The 18,102-nt window shown below is 37.0% G+C and overlaps 1 protein-coding gene across 3 annotated transcripts in view; it reads right to left on the reverse strand.

Annotated features, from left to right (window-relative positions):
* Window positions 1–18,102, reverse strand: part of LOC136877515 (anoctamin-7) — an 865,825-nt gene that overhangs the window by 71,071 nt on the left and 776,652 nt on the right. For all 3 annotated transcript variants that reach the window (XM_067151627.2, XM_067151626.2, XM_067151629.2), the window contains 3 exons: window positions 17,491–17,601; window positions 11,532–11,668; window positions 4,012–4,180 (listed from right to left, as the gene is read on the reverse strand). In XM_067151627.2, coding sequence (XP_067007728.2) covers window positions 4,012–4,180; window positions 11,532–11,668; window positions 17,491–17,601 — 417 coding nt within the window. The remainder of the gene's footprint in view (window positions 1–4,011; window positions 4,181–11,531; window positions 11,669–17,490; window positions 17,602–18,102) is intronic.

Below are 18,102 nucleotides of genomic sequence, written 5' to 3' on the forward strand. Positions count from 1 at the left end.
AGTGCTATGGGGTTCCGCTACACTCTGTACGACCGAGCGAGTTGGCCATGTGGTTAGCGGCGCGCAGTTGTGAGCTTGCATCTGGGAGATAGTGGATTCAAACCCCACTGTAGGCAGCCCTGAAGATATTATTCCGTGGTTTCCCATTTTCAAACCAGGCAAATGCTATGTCTGTACCTTAATTAAGGCCAAGGCCGCTTCCTTGACACTCCTAGCCCTTTCCTATGCTATCATCGCCATAAGGTCCGACTCGTTGGCTGAATGGTCAGCGTACTGGCCTTCGGTTCAGAGTGTCCCGGGTTCGATTCCCGGCCGGGTTGGGGATTTTAACCTTCATTGGTTAATTCGAATGGCCCGGGGACTGGGTGTTTGTGCTGTCCCCAACATCTCTGCAACTCACACACCACACATAACACTATCCTCCACCACAATATCACGCAGTTACCTACACATTGCAGATGCTGCCCACCCTCATCGGAGGGTCTGCCTTACAAGGGCTGCACTCGGCTAGAAATAGCCACACGAAATTATTATCGCCATAAGATCTAGCTATGTCTGTGCGACGTAAGGCAAATTTAAAAAATACTTGGCATGCAGCAGTAATCCTATCTATCGGAGATGAGTGACAACAGAAGACACAAAGCACATCACAACAAACAATGGTCAATGTAATGTAATCATTGATCAATTTTATGACCTTTCTATATTGTATGCCTTCACATTAATTTTCTTTCGACTCTGTGATATTAGGACGTCTTAAAAAATTATATATAATGTAGACTGTAGTTCCTTATTCTCCGACTTCACAAACTGATTTTCATTAAATTCCGTTTACCTATTTTCTCATGACTTGGTGCTGATATGAACGTAGTAACAAAAATCCAAATTCATGAATATCTCTGTGATCATAACCGGTATGTTAACAATGTATAAGACAGAAATGATCGGAAATTTAATACTATAGAACTTTAGTTATGAAGTATTTATCGATACGACCACTAATGTCAAATATTTGAGAATTAAATTTTAGGCCTTTCCCTAAACTACAATTTCACTGAGCATGAATAAGTTATTTATGGCCTAAATTGTAGTGACTTATTCCCCGACTTTGCATACCGATTTTCATTAAATCCTCTTCAGCCATTTTCTTGTGATGCGTGTACATACATAGACAGAAATTACAGAAAATTAGAAAGAGCATTTCCTTGTTACTGTGGACATGACTGATACAGAAATACCATCCTTTTTAATTTCTGAGCAATGTCCAGGCAAAACTCTTATTTTATATACCGGTATATAGATTGGTCAGTTTTACCTCAATTTCAAATTTTATTTACTGTCTTTACATTTGTCTGACAATGTCATGCTATACCCTACTCCTATAGCCTACACAACAAAAACATTATAATTTATATACAAATAAAAAAACACATTCTGATTTTACAGTTCATTTATGAATACAGGCACCTGTTAATTAAGTGATGTTCTAATGACCTATGAAACATTTAACCATTCAGACATAGGAAGTTTGTTATAGAGTAAGATACCCTTCACATATGCACTTTTTAGTGTGGTGGAACTCGTGCAGTAATCATTCCTATTTCTTGTTTTATAATTGTGCATCTTGCTCTTGCTTAGTCAATTTTTTGCTGTGTTTAATGAAGAGAATAGATTTTTGTAGATACAGTATATACAGAAGAAAGTTTAATTACATTACAACTTCTGAAAGAATGTTTTGGATTCTACATTCAGAGACACCTTGTATTGTTGCTGAGAAAGTCTCGAGTTGCTCCAAGGACTTGGACTTATGTAGCTGAGACCTGGACACTGACTTGTAGGGAGGAGAGTAGAAATGAAATACTTAAGTAAGATAGGAAAGATAAAGAAACACAGGTTGAGAAACAAAGATGTGAGAATGGAAGTCTTAGTGGAAAACCTAATGAGAAAATTGATAGGAGTAAAGAGGAGATGCAAAGAGGATGGAGGAGGAAAGAATACAAAAAGATTATGGAGATGAAGTCTGAGGGGAAGAAAGCAAGAGGGATACCTAGAACAACGTGGAGTGATTCAATAAAGAAGACTGCAAGAAGAAGAAACCTGGAGTGGGACAAATTGACAGAAGACGAATGGTGGAAGGAGAGAGGAAGGTGGGGAAGTGCCATAAATGCTCTGACCTGGCAAAAGCTGGATAAGGGGAGAGGAGGATAATGATGAAGGAATGTTTGCATGCACTTCAATTAGGAATGTGAAAGATGAAGGAATAAAATGTCGTTCAAAATATTAATTTGCCACACAACCCCAGACAACTACCCTGTAGCTCAAGTGAGTGTATATTACTCCATAATACACTTTTATTTATTCATTAACTACAATTTTTGATAGCCTACATAATAAAAATATTCCAGATGTTAATTTTTTTTTTTTTTTTTTTTTTACACATAATTGATATGATTTTTCTAAGACACATCTATCTAGAACAGTGCCTAAAAATTTAAGTACATCTGTTTGAAGGTATGTGTCATTTGGCCAAATACTTGTTATCATTGCAATCCCTTTTAAAATCTAAATACACCACACTAGTTTTGTGAGGACTATGTGAAAACTGAACTCTCGGAAATTGAAAATTGGAAGTGAAAATACCATTGATGTGTTAAGTATGCATTAAGATTTTCTACCATTGATTCCTAAGTTATAACAGATGTGTCATCTGCATAGGATACAATGGTGGATTTTAAAAGTTCTTGCATTTCATTAACATTTAGGAGACAGAAAACTGGTCTCAAAGCAGTACCTTGTGGAATATCATTGCTTGCAATTTCAAAGGAAGATCTTTCCGTACCTCATATTCTATTTCATAATTTACTTCAACATACCGATTACGTTGTCGTAAGTGAAACGTTAGCAGATGCAAAGCAACATCATAGTGCTCTAGTTTCTTTAGCAACAGGTCATGCACTAAACTATCGAAGGCTTTAGGTAAGTCTAAAAATACTGAACAAACTTATTACAATCAAGATTATAAAGTTGATCATAAAGATGGTGACAGAGCAGTAGTGCAATATTTGGCTCCTGAACATTGTGTAATATAATATATATCCTGTGCATTTGGTATAAATGTGATACTGAAAATGAGAACGTGTAAGCATAATTAGAACTGTTTAAGCCATATACAGTAGTTTAATGTATCATTAATAATTTCTTTGTGGAACCAACAAAACACAGGAACATGGCAACCTGTGCTGTGTGTGACAAGAAGGAAGTACAGTGTAGACTATGTAAAAGTTAACTCGTGGAAACTGTAGAAATGATCAATGGTAAGTGTTGTGGGACAATTAAGATTCAAAAGCAGTGAGGACGTGTTTAAAATTGATGATGATGATGCTTGTTGTTTAAAGGGGCCTAACATCTAGGTCATTAGTACTAGAGCTACAAAGTCAAATAAGGGAACTCAAATCTGAGCAAATGAAATGAGAGTGTGTGAACTAGGGAAGTCTATAGATCTCTGCCATGAAAAGACAAACAGCAACATGAAGTCGTTTGCTGAGCAAGATGACCTTATAACAAGCATTAGAGATCAGGTAGAAGAAATCTGGTGCAGGAATGTTATTCTCAGAGTTCAGTTGAAAAGTCTTAGCACTCTATTAATAGAGTGAGTACAACTGAAATATTTGGTGTTCCTGAGAAAGTCAGCAAAGATGTGCTGGAAACTTAAAAAGACATAGGGAGAGCTCTGGACCTTCCAGTAGACATCTGTCACCAATTACTTAGACTACCTGGCCAGTCTCACAGAGGGATCATCATGAGGTTTTTTCAGTGTTCTGGCAAGGAGAATTTCATGGATGATCAGATGGACCTTATGAGCTAAACGTATCCAAGCCCGAGAAGGATACAAAACATTGCTATATATTTCTATATTTTGGTACTTCAATTCTAATAAATGTGTATTAAGCAATTTTAGATAATTGATATAGTCCTGAATTAACTTGGTAAGTACAGTCAGGTTATACTTACATCGTGAAGGGGAAAGGCGGAGCAGAAGACACCCTCTTCCACCAGACGCTCTATCCCCACCTCTCCCTTCTTTTTCTTCCCAAACACCGCTGTTGATAGGATTTCATGGAGGATGCGGCTACGCTGGACATTGGTGAAGTATGTGTCACGATTTTCACTGCCCAGGAATCTGAGGAGAGATCAAAAAATTTATTATTATTATTATTATTATTATTATTATTATTATTATTATTATTATTATTATTATTAAAGATGTATGGCAGCCATATTATCATCGCATTTATTGATACCAAATTTGGAAAAATGAACATTTCCATTGGAGAGGTCATTTTCTTCAATGCATAGAGAAAGAAGCCCCAAAATATTGATGATGATGATGATGATGCTTGTTTAAAGGGGCCTAACATCAAGGTCATCGGCCCCTAATGGTACGAAATGAAATAACAAAAAGTTCAAATTCATCCACTGACCAAAATAAAATAAAAAATGTCATGAAGAATGAATGGATGGACCTGAACTCAACAAAAACCAGTGGATCAGACTAAAAAAAGGATCATAAATAATAGTATGACTGACCAAGCGACCACTTATAAAGCACAACCCCAAAATATCGACCATATGCATAGCGATTGCTTTTCACCTCTGAGAACCCACTTATTAGTCCACGATGATCTTATGGCTGGCCAAACAATACCATTATACCATGTAGGAATGTTCCAGAATCATAAATGCTGATGTATGCTTGGCCCTCACTTATTACACTGAGACAGAGAGAATCCAAATGAAAGAGGAAATTCCTACAAAATATCCTTGAACTTTCTGATGTAGTTTCTTTCCCATAAATGACTTTCATTCAGGGACTTAAGTTTAGACTTCATTCAAAATAACCCTTAGTGTGAAGGTTTGACATTGTACTTGACGTCAAACCTGTTTTGTTGAAATATTGGCATCCAAGAAAGAAGGGAGCTAAGCTAATTATTATTATTATTATTACATGAAAGACTCCAATGAGCAAAGCTCGTTTTAAGGGGCTGTATACATTGGACATGGTCAAAAAGAGACTGGGTACACGAACTGTAGAAATAGTGCACGCAATATACAAAAACTGTATCAGTAGCATACAGATTCCGTTTGGAAAGACAGAACAGTTCACAAATGAAACTGGACTAAGACAGGCAGGGGAGTGTGCTGTCACCTCTTTTATTCTAATGGTTATGGATGAAATCATAAAGGAGACAAAGGAAGCATATGGCAATAAGGAGATGAAGTTATTACTAACATCAGACAATATTGTGTTCTGGGGAATGAAGAGTATACAAGAACGACTGGATGCACTGAACAAGAAAACTGAAAAGTATGGTTTGAAAATCAATGCAGGGAAAAGCAAGATAAGAAATATAAGGGAAAGGCATTGTGAAAATTGGTGGTAAAGCCTCGAAATTGTTGACAGTTTCAAATACATAGGGAGTGAATTAATGCAGAATACAAGATTGGATGTGGAGATTAGCAAGAGGATGCAACAGGGCAATGCATTCTACCAGAGCATAAGAAATATTATCTGAAATAAGGAAATACCAAGATAGTGTAAAGCAATAATGTACAAAATGTATTCTGCACCCATATTTACTTATGCAGCTGAGACCTAGACACTGACAAGGAGCGAGGAGATTAGAATTCAAGCCAGTGAAATGAAATGCCTAATAAGTATGATAGGAAAGACAAGGAAGGACAGGTAGAGAAATGAAGATTTGAGAAAGGTGGGAATGGGAAACCTAAATGAGAGAATTAATAAGAGGAAAATAAGATGGTTTGGTCATGTAAAGTGGATGGAGGAGGAATGAATACTAAAACGGATGAAGGAGATGAAATTTGAGGGTTAGAGAGCAAGAGGGAGACCTAGAACAAGATTGAGTGATTTGGTTAAGAGGAGTGCAAGAAGAAGAAACAGGGACCAGGACAAAATGATGGAAGAGGAACAGTGGAAGGGGAAAGGAAGGTGGATAAGTGCCATAAATGCTTCCAACCCAGCAGCCGTTGTATAAGGGAAAAGGAGGATGATATACATTAGACACATGCATAACATGCAAGTGATAAAATTTGAACACATTCAAGATATGTGAGAAGTCAATTTACAATGGAATTGAAAATAAAAACTACTACAATAATACTCATAATAATCAAAAAACCTCAAAATAAAACTGAAAGAAACAAAATTGTAGACTACCTAATTAAAAAAAGAACCATGTTTTTATTTGGTAATTTACTGAAATATATTTTAGACCATGTAAAACAAACGAGAATTTTCTTAAGTTTTAATATGAACAGCTTTTATTTATATCATGTCAGAAGCAAACATAAGTTTTAAATTTAATATGAGGAAAGAACATAAGTGACCAAGAGCCACATTAAACTGTGCGAGCCCAAAACCTTGTGACATCAAGTGCATTTGGCTTCGCTTTAACCAGGTCTTCTGTTGTGCAACTGAATGGGCATGAACTACATTGCAGCAAATGGGCTGTGGTCTGCTCTTCTCCACATACACACAAGGCATTATCAACTCTGAAACCCCATTTCTTCTGGTTGAGCCTACACCGCCTAACACCAGAGCGCAATCTATTCAGTGCTCTCCAATTCACCCAATCTGTAACATGACCAGGAGGGAGTTCCTCTTTTGGGGTCATCCACTGGCTGATACTCGTATGTTGACTCCTGGTGACCCATTCCTGCATTCTTGCTTGCTGCGCTGTTCCTGCCAAGTGTTTCGGTTACTCTCGAGAAGCTTTTCCTAGACTTAAGGCGTTGGCATGGTGGCTCATATCCAAACTTTATTTCATGAGGTATTTCACTGTATATTTTAGACAAATAATTCTTCAGACCATTTGTTTCGTAGATTACAGCTCCTGACTAACAGGTATAAATATTCAGATCTTAACATGTGTCATGCTGATGTATATATCTATGAAATGAAAATGAAAAGGCGAATGGCTTTTAGTGCCAGGAGTGTCCAAGGACAAGATGCAAGTCTTTTGATTTGACGCCCGTAGGGGACCTGCGCATTGCAATGAGGATGAAATGATTAAGATGACACATACACCCAGATCGCGTGCCAGTGAAATTAACCAAGGATGATTAAAATTCCCAACCCTGCTGGGAATTGAACCCGGGACCCCTGTGATCAAAGGCCAGCATGCCAGCCATGGAGCCGGACTATGTATCTATTAAATTGTATGAAAAAACCCATTGTAACGTACTTGATTAACATTTATGAAAATATGAACAGTGGCATGGAACTTATGCCTATTGCTCACGGTAAAATGTTTCGTAAAATTTGTTGTACAATTAATTTTATAAAAATTTGGTGAAAACAAGTTGTGTTGCACATGGTAAAATTATTTTATAAAATCCGTGGAAAAATCAGGATGGCCATCTATGAACTTACTTCTGAACTACGATGTGTATGTGCTGCCATCTATCGATAAACTTTTAAACCAAGAATCAGCTGTTCAACTTACGGTGTGTTTTAGAGTATGGCTCCAACAAACAAAGCAAAACTTGCTGCTTTATCTGCAATTATATGCTGTACAGTGGTAAAAAGGAAGAAAAGAAATGCCAGGAAATGCTGGACTCGGGATTGGATCAAAAGAAGAGAAGAAGGTAGAGGATTGCTGTCCTTGGTCGAAAATTAGTTGAGGTTAGAAGACCAGTATTCATATAGGAATTCGGCGATTGTGTTTTTTGCCTCTCTTCTTGCATTTCTGCTGTGGTAAAGTGGCGTTTTAACTTTGTACAAACAAGGATATTTCTGGTATTCGTCAGTGAAACACTAACAACATCATCGTGATGTCAGCTTCGCTGATTGGTTCGTTTCGTAAAATTAATTTTACGGAATAGAACATGTCCTATTTTATGAAAAGTTTTATCAAATGTTTTATGAAACTTGAATTTGACCGTGAGCAACAGAAATTTTATAAAATTAAATTATTGTACAATAAATTTGACAGAAAATTTTACCGTGAGCAACAGGCATTAATCTCTAACTAGGGGACTCGCGCTACTCCACAGCATTCATTATAAATAGGTCAGATAACTTGTCTTGATATACCTGTCATAGTTATATTGTTTTGTCTGCCATTTTTAATGGTTTTATGAACATTTAATAAGAAGTGCGTTATAGTATGTTGCAGTTTGTAATCAGAATTAATCCATTCGGATATCATGTCGCCTATTTGGCTAAAATCTATCCATATTCACTTTTTATCCTGCTGTTCTTGATGTAAAGCTTGGTGTTGTACTGTATCGTAGAAGGCAATGGTATTTTCAATCTCAGTTCTTCTATATAGAATGGTTGTCTTGTGAGCTGATAGGTTAGTCTTGAAGGAGAGTTTTTTTTGCCAGGCAGAGAACTTTAAGATACATGACCTTCACTTTTTCTAGTGTAGTTAGGTTATCCTTCGATAGGTGTTCCCAGATAATATCTAAGACGTATGTCATGATAGGGTCTGTTCGTACATAGTCATTTTTCTCTTTTTTTTGCTACGGGCTTTACGTCGCACCGACACAGATAGGTCTTATGGCGACGATGGGATAGGAAAGGCCTAGGAGTTGGAAGGAAGCGGCCGTGGCCTTGAGTAAGGTACAGCCCCAGCATTCATTTTTCTCTTAGCAGCATGTAACGCATTAGGAACGCTCTGCCATCTGTTGACTATATTAGGGAGCTGGGAAAGATTAGAGAATCAAGGAGTGTCTACCAGGGAATAGTGTTCTTCCATGATCAGAGGAAGTGTATATAGTCTCTGGCTTGACAGGTAGTAATAAAACATTACATTACTAAGGATGGATATCATATGTATCAGGATATTAATGAAAGTGTTCGTCACTTAGCAACCTGCTAAGTACAGAATGTATTGCATATTAGGGTAAGGCTTCACCTGCAATATTATTGGAGTGATCATTTAATAATTTGATTTTATGGTTACTCAAAGTTGGTCAAACTTAAGAGACCTATCAATGCCTCATGATTCACTGGCAGGTAATTCCAGAGAGAATAAAACAAAAATGAAGCAAATCGGTCCAGTAGAACGGACAGACGGACTTGCTAAAGCTGTTTTTAGTAAACTCTTTTAATATATAGATTACAAATGTACTATCCTAGTGTGCTCATCAAGAAATTTAGTAGGCATTAAATATGGTGCCCCTAACACCTTTTTAATAGCTCTATTCTGCAGAACTTCCAGTGGCTTCAAATTGTTTTATACCTGTGACCACAAATGAAGTTTGAATTTCTACTTATTTCTTTCTAAAATCCCAGAATTGTTCAGGAATTCAGTCTTCATTCCTGAAGAGGTCTGATAACCCTGTGCTTTTGTGGTGGCAGTACTTGTGTGTGAATGTTTAGAGTTCAGTATTATGCACTCCTGTTTGTGTGGAGATTATGAATTCTCATAACTCTGGATGACACGTTTAAACATATATGGTAGTGCAAACTGACACTATCTGGTGTGCTTGCCTGCTTGCTAATTCTTAGGGAAGTAGAGGAGACTAGTGATGGTCTGTCTTGAGTCCGGGTCTTGAGATTTCTCGAGACTAGCGCAAGTACTGCTTCTCGCGAGAAATTTTGAGAGACTTCGAGAGCATTGTTCCTGCGTTGTATGTCTAGCAGGTCATAGGTCTACATGTAGACTGAGTTGAATGTCGTTTTGTGCCGAGCATGCGAATAGCCAACCATGGGCCTTTTCCTTTCCGTAAACACATGTCAACAAGCAACTAGAGTGTACATTTCTTTCATTTTTAACGAGGTGTATTTTGACGCAGCATAACATAATTAGAAAGGATACACATTGTGGCATTGTATGCAGCATTGAATGAGTAGGCTAAGTACAGAAACTGACAGCTAATGTAGGTGTACATCGATATCACTCAATTTATCAGACCCCACATTCTATATACCTTTGACCAGTGCTTGTGTTCACCAACATTATGTTGAAAGGAAGTAATTCCTTACAAGGTTATCGAGTATTCACATGATAGTTAGGTACTTAAGTATATGACTGAGCAATGAGTAATTCAGTCTAATTATACGAGACAGCTTTAAGACAATGTTCGAAACTTGACGCGAGCCGTGGACGTGCGATTATTTTTAAGAGATGCCATGTAGCACAGCCCGCTGTGTTGTTTGTTCAAAATAAGTAAAATACATCAGCAGATATACTTCTGAGATGATCCGGCACTTGAAAACACACAATACCATTGAAGGGGAATTATCACAGTAACACCTCCGACCCGATCTGCATCACTGGAAGCTACTCTGTCGACAACAACTGCGAGGTATCCAGGTAGGTATACATCATATCTACAGTTATTAAAAAATTACACAGGGATATTCAGGTAAGATGTCCACCTCAAATAATTCATGAACCGTTTAAGATACTGACATTCTGTTTGCACTTTCACTAATGGTATTAAACAGCTCATAGTTGAACATGCAGCACTCTTACAGGCTTTTGATAAAATTTATCAGTAGACACGTTTCCGTATGAGAAAGTTATTTCCTTCAATAACTGGTACTGATATACTATCAAGCTTAAGTCTGATGTACATGATCAAATTTTTGTATTTTATCAAATACAAGACTTCACAACTCTACTTGTCAAAACACTTGCAATACTTGGAAAGTCTTCAAAAGTCTTGAAAGTGAATTAGAACATGTTATAATAGATCAAAGAATTACCAAGTCTTTGACATAATTGACCAGTGGAATTAAAGTATTAACGGTATGCGCTAGGCATGCTGGGACTGCCGGGAACGGGAATTAAAACAACAAAAATTGCTTCATCTTCTTGACCGAGGGATGTTGTGTATGTATTAATTGCTAAGTATGAACCACATCCCTGTTTGCATACTATGATGCTGATTATTATTATTATTATTATTATTATTATTATTATTATTATTATTATTATGTAATAAAATATGAATTTCCATCGTATTGCTTTCATTTTTATTCAATGAATGCAAATAAATGCAATATAACAATCTCTGCAAATGATTTTATGGCAGTAAATTCATTGCAAAAGTTATGAAGATAATCGCATAAATATTTTCCCCATGTAAAGTATGGCTTATTGTGTTTTTCTCGTATTTTTTAAGAATACATCCTACTGCTTGTCCAAAAATCACAACTGCTGTTTGCTTTTCCTCAATGTTAAAAGAAAATTCTATCAAACCTTGCCAATATTTTAGAATCTTGTCAAACCTTCAGCAATGTTGAACTATCTTTGACAAGATTTGACAACTTTTCTCGTGAAGTATTGAATTGAAAGAGAAATCTGATGGTGTACAATAGGCATTATGCTTGTACTTACTGGGATGTCACACAAATCACAGCACAGGAAAATATGTCTCGAGATTCTCGCAAGTCTCGAGAGTCTCGAGTGAGAGTATTGCCCATCACTAGAGGAGACCATCAGATGTGAATCTTCCCAGTTCAACGAGCCTTTAGAACTATAGCCCCAGACTCTTACCTGTCGATTTTAGACTTCCTGAAAGGGCACGTGTAGTAATCGAGTGGTTTGTTCGGCACTTCCTCTTGCATGATGTTTGGGAGCCGCAGAGCCTTCAGCAACATCTCGGACCAGTTGTTGGACGGATTAGGGTGTGCCTGCAAACAAAGTTCGATATTCACTCGCACGATTTCAATAGCATCAGGAAGGTGTGAAGTACTTAATCACCTCAATATATTGGATTAAGGCAAGTCCTAAGAAGAAACTTATGTTTAATCTTGTCACTTATTGTTTCCTTCTGTAAACTTACGTGTTTCACATTCAACCACTACGAAGCAAAGTGACATCAGTTCGGTATGTCTTCCGTGTTAAAGAGTGTTACTCTGAAAAGCCACATTATCGAATCCGTATCCTACACGTCACAAGCGACATGCCATACAGGTCGCACTAAAGTCTCGTATAGTGTAAGGATAGAACACGCATTTAATGTTATGAATTGGTACATAGAATAAAGACAAGCTGATGAAGTACGGTACTTGTGTTATACAAGAAATAACTACATTTAACTGAACTTTTTAACTTAGCTCAAAGTGATCAGAGTTATTTTCTTCTGCTGCGTTATTTTATTTGTATGGATGGAATTATAATAATTTGAACCAAGTTGAAATTTATAGTTTCATGTGATCATTCACATAAGCCACTTACAGTAGTTAATACTGAAAGAATGTGAGTTTCCCAACCTGTTACTATAATAACCATCCCTTGCTGCCACTCACAACAATCAACAAGGCTTTTGAAATAATTAGCCAGTTCTGAGAACCCAGTAGTCAGCGATGATGCGATAACAAAGACATCCTTCTTATCTAAACTCTAAATACTGAAGTTTTGAGCCTGTTTATAACTATCGGCAGTCAGTGTATCTAAGTAGGCGTACGAGGGACAGTTTAGTTTTAAATTATTTGGTCCTAAGAACGAGATTATTTCTTAATATTGTGACTGCCAGCGTGTTATTATTATTATTATTATTATTATTATTATTATTATTATTATTATTGGAATATGAATTTCTTTGTGTGTGTATGTGTGTGTTCGTACCATATAAGTATATTTTAATTCCTTTGGATTTCAAAACTAAAGTGTGTAATTATTATTATTATTATTATTATTATTATTATTATTATTATTATTATTATTATTATTATTATTATTATTAACGTCGTTGCTGTTCATTGTAATAATATACAACCTTGTACTACGAAATAAACTTGTAACTTTCCTTATCAGAAAACGAGGGGCCCATTTTTAATTATTGCGGGGTGGAAGGGAGGGGGGGCGAGATTCTTGGCACCACTATTGCTACTGCCTGTTCTATATAAACATTGAAAAGGAGAGGGGGACAAATTGCAACCTTGCCTCACTCCTTTCCGGATTGCTGCTGCTTTTTCAGAGCTCTCGATCCTTATCACCGCAGACTGATTTTTATACAGATTGTAGATCCTCAATATCTGATCGAGATCACCGTCAGAAGTAAATGTAGGCCTAAAAGTAATTTGTTCACAATTTGTTTTCTTTATTTTTTAAATTCAGAAATACTGCCTTCCAACCAAGGTATCCAGCAAGGCTCGAAGAATAATTAGTGTAGAATACATACAGGTACAATTTATAGTTCTTTATAGCCGGAAATAATGTATTCACTGCACGAAATTGGAGGCTATCACATTAGACCCCCCTAATCCCCCTCTTACTTTATGCAGCTATAAAAGCGTGGTCTGATACGCGAAAAAGAACGGTAATTGTATTAACATGAACGTGGTCATCCTTTCCTCAGAAGGATTGATTTTGAATTCCTGACCTTTATTATATGTTTTTTCACGAGAGTTTAATCCTGATGTAAACATGGTATGTCCACGCCTCCGCCAAAGAAAGAGTTGTGATTTGCCGAGTGTGTAGTATCCAACTCCACCCCGTCAACGTCTCGTGTTCAGATGTACAGGGTTGCGCATCGCATAGGACAACAGTGCAAAGATCTGAACTTCTGAATAAACGGCCAAACCTCGACTCTGTTCACTTAGTTTATTGAACACATTCACAATGCACTGCCTGTGGTCACTTCTCAGTGGTTTTCCACTTCTGTGCTTCACTACACGCGAAGGTCCTACCTCTTGGTCTATTTCTCTCACTAAGAATACCGATTCACTGATTGCTGGGAGATGCAACATCTTATCATCGCCCTGTACAGCTAAGGACTTTCTCCCACTACGAGAAGACTTCCTGTATTACACCACGCCTTGTGCCTTCATTTCTCGTTATTTAATCAATATTTTATAAAAGAAGCATATATATATATATATATATACACCGGTATACATCATCATAATCTAGGTATTCTGCCTTATGACAGGTCTTGTCATGGGATGAACCTCTTCCACTGTTGCCTGTCCTGCGCCAAGTTTTTCATGTCCGAATATTTCTTTCCTTGGATATTGCCCAACATTTGATACTTTTTCCTTCCTTTTCCTCGTTTGCCTTTCACCATTCCTTCTATCCCTTCTTTCAGTAAACAGTCCCTCCTCAAACAATGTCCGATCCAGTTAATTTTTCTCCTTCTAATGATTTGTAACATACTTCATTCTTCTCCAACTCTTCGTAATACCTCCTCATTCCTTACCCGGTCTTCCCATTTCACTCGTTCTATTATCCTCCATACCCACATCTCTAGTGCCTCCAATCTTCTCTCATCTTTCTTTCTCAATATCCAAGTCTCTGCGCCATACAGCTCTATGCTCCGAATGTAACACTTAGCAAGTCTTTTCCTCAAATCTTTGTTTAGTGGTCCACAAAATAATTTTGATTTTTTCTTAAAGCCTTCTTTTGCTATGGCGATTCTTTTCTTAATTTCTGTTGTGCAATACATATCATCTCTGATCATACTTCCCAAATACTAGAAGTTACTGACTTGCTCCATTTCTTCTCCCCCTATACTAATATGACAACTTCTACCTTTTCCTCTAATTATCATACTTTCGGTCGTCTTCTTATTAATTCTCATTCCATATTCTTCTAGTTTCATGTTGAGTTTATCTAACATTTGTATCATTTCACGTTCGCTTTCTCCCATCACAACCATATCATCTGCAAATCTTATACATTCTACTCTCCTACCTCCAACACAAACTCCACTATTTCCATTAAAACTTTCATTGATTATTTCTTCGAGGTAGATGTTGAACAGTGTCGGTGATAAGGAGCAGCCCTGTCTTACACCTCTTCCTAATACAATCTCTTCACTCAACTCATCTCCTATTCTCACTCTTGCTCTCTGGTTTAAATACAAATTCTTTATTAGCATTCTATCCCTGCAATCAACTCCATGTTTCTTCAGGATTGTCATCAGTTTGTCCTATCTGACACAGTCAAAAGCCTTCTCAAGGTCAATAAATACAGCATAAACCTTCATGTTTTTCTCTATGTACCTCTCTCCTATCACCCTCAGAAGTCCAATGGTGTCTCTTGTTCCAACTCCACTCCTGAAACCAAACTGTTCTTCACCTATAAAGTTATTCAGCTTTCCATATATCCTTCTGTTGAGTGTCCGCAGTAAGACTTTGGCTGCGTGTGAAATTAGACTCAATGTCCTATGTTCTTCACATTTTTTTCTGTTCTTTTTCTTTTCCATAGGGATTAAGATTATTTCACTAAAGTCCTTTGGCCATTTTCCTGGCATGTATATTTGATTACATAATCCAATCAACTCCTTTCTTCCTTCGTTATTTAACGCTTTTACCAGTTCATCAGGAATCTCATCTATTCCCATTGCTTTGCTGTTTTTCATCTCATTCAGTGATGCTTCGATCTCTCTTCTCAGTATAGTTTCCCCTTTATCATCCCCTTCAACCATATCTTCCTCTTCTAATTTAAGTTGTTCTTCATTTGGTCGATTGTCCCGATCATATAGCCATTCTATGTATTCTTCTCGTCTTTTCATTATTTCTTGGGGTTCATATATCATTATGCCATCTGTAGCCTCTATTTCCTTATTTCTGTTGTTCCTTCTCTTTTCTCTGAATACTATATTTGTTGCTTCTTTGTACATGAAGTCATATTTCCCTTCTTTCTCCAGTTGCTCTATCTCATCACACTTTTCTGTCAACCATTTCTTCTTTGCTTTTTCTGTTTCTCTTCTTAATTCATTATTTAACTTCCTGTAGTTATGCTTTCCTTCTTCTGTATTTACTGTTTTCCATTTCTTGCGTTCCTTCATTTTACTTATTTCTGAGGTTATCCATTCCTTCTTATTTTTATATCTATACAATTCGCACCGAACAACTCAAAGAATTCTGCGAGTTTGTTGAAATAAACTATGAACAGCTTTTGTGTCACAGCAAAGCAAGGTGGTTAAGTTTGTTTTTCTGCAGTAGAAAGAACGCTAAAATTGGTTGCAGCTCTAAAGTCGTACTTTCTTTCTCAGCCTTCAAATTCTGTTCCTGCTATAATTAGGTCCTTTTTTAAAAACTAGTTTTGTGAACTTTACCTGTGGTTTGTTCATTCCACTATGCACATTTTTCACAACATTTCATACATTGAAAAAGAAACGCTCTCTTAGCAGAAGTTTGTGATATACTAGGTTCAACTCTGGCCACACTGAATGACAGGATGGAAAATAAATTCATATCTCTTAAAGTCAAAAAATCTCTGAAATCCCTCAATGAAAATGGCTTCGAAAGAGAATGCATTTCATTTGTAGAACATGTTGTTGGTTTTTATGAACCGTGCATTCAATACCTGTTAAAGTGGTGTAACCCTATGATGGAAGAATTTAAGTGTTTCCAATGGATGAAGCTTCATAGTATGAAAGACATTCAGTTTGAATATGTTCTTCCTTGTCTCGAGTATTTGCAATCTAAAGGTGTGGAGATAGACGATTCTAAACTTTTTGACCAATTTTGCAATGTTCAAAATTACACTAGGAGTTCCGAAATTGATAAACGGAACATGCATTAAATAAGCAGTGGTGCGAGTTTTTTAAAAATACAGCCCTGACGTTGAAACATTTATTGAGTTGCTTACAATTTGTCAGTTTTATTTCGATATTCCAGGTTGCAATGCAACCGTTGAAAGTGTGTTTTCCCTCATTAATACACAGTGGTCAGAAGAAAGAAACCGTTTGCTGACCGAGTCGGTTAAGGGTACTATAATAGTGAAATACAACTTTAAAAACATGTCATGTGGTGAGTTTTACAATTATTTATTACAAGAAAATAATTCATCTTTGCTGTCGAAAGTGGGTGCAGTCGATAAGTATCAGCATAAAATAGCTAAGTTACAACTTGAGCACCTTCATGAACATAACAGTTATAAGGTATGTAATACTAAATTTTGTATGTAAATATTAAAATTCCATTTGTCCTCCATTTTTAGAACACTTTTATGAAAAGTCATCCTTTTATTAAGAGTGTCCTCCATTTGAAAATTTAGAGCTGGTCACCCTATCTTACCATCATAACATATCAGCGATGGGTGCGGCAAAATCTCATGTGTACCTATGTAAACTCATATTCTGATATCCGAAGGAGGTAATGGGATCTGAACCAGAGGGATCCAGCCTTTCATATCCAAATTCACACGTGCACTGGGCAGGATTTGAACCAGTGAAAAACCAGTAATATTGCCACTCTGCTATTATATCCCATCTGGAAACTGAATTTATTTCTGGAAGGGGTTCAGTTTCTGCGTTTGTCACAATTTTTATTCAACATTGCAGACAATCTCTGAGAAAAGTTCCTTATACTGAATAGAGAATTTCGGTAGGAAGCTGTGTACTTTTAATTGGGGTAAGGTTTCATGCTGCAGAAGTTACTTATTATTTTTACTGAAATGCCTTCACGCCGGCAGCGTTTATTTGTCGATGTTTCTGCAGTAGCACGGCAAGATTTTAAAGCAGATCTGTATTAGAAGCAACTGGTGACTCTCCTCACATTACCTGGAGAGGCGCCCTCATGTTGAGCTCCTCAGCGTAGTGGCAAAGGACAGACCAAGTTGCGTGCAGCTTGATGAAACAGACCAGCTTCCTGTTACTGCTCTCCACCACTTCCTGGAACAAGACATAGGATTCTTCAGGACAAGAGCGATGACATTACGCAGAGGATACAGCTAGGTCAATCTTCAAGAATGAGGAGATGGGTATAAGTCAAGTGTTCTTCATGAAAAGAGGAGCAAATGATTTAGAATGTCCTTTAGGGGAGTAGAGGGTGAAACAAGAGTTATACTTTGATGAAATATGAAATATTCCAGTGAATAAATATTATCGAAATGAACAACTATCATACCCAAAACCGTACGTAGCTACAAAAATGATATTGGTTAAATAAAAGATAACGTCAGCATTCCTATAATTTTTACACGGCTTTAATATCTTGTAAAGAAGGTAACGACAAAATGCACTATGGTAACGTGTACCTGGCTCTATTAGTAAAGGAAGTACCACTTACATTACTCCATTGTACTTTTCTCATTGTTACAATTGTCGAAGTCTTTGTATACCATGAGCACATCCATCTCTGACGATGTTCCACAGAAACGACCTTGCGGTACT

This window comes from Anabrus simplex, chromosome 7 (assembly GCF_040414725.1).
Source record: "Anabrus simplex isolate iqAnaSimp1 chromosome 7, ASM4041472v1, whole genome shotgun sequence".
Classification (NCBI taxonomy): domain Eukaryota; kingdom Metazoa; phylum Arthropoda; class Insecta; order Orthoptera; family Tettigoniidae; genus Anabrus; species Anabrus simplex.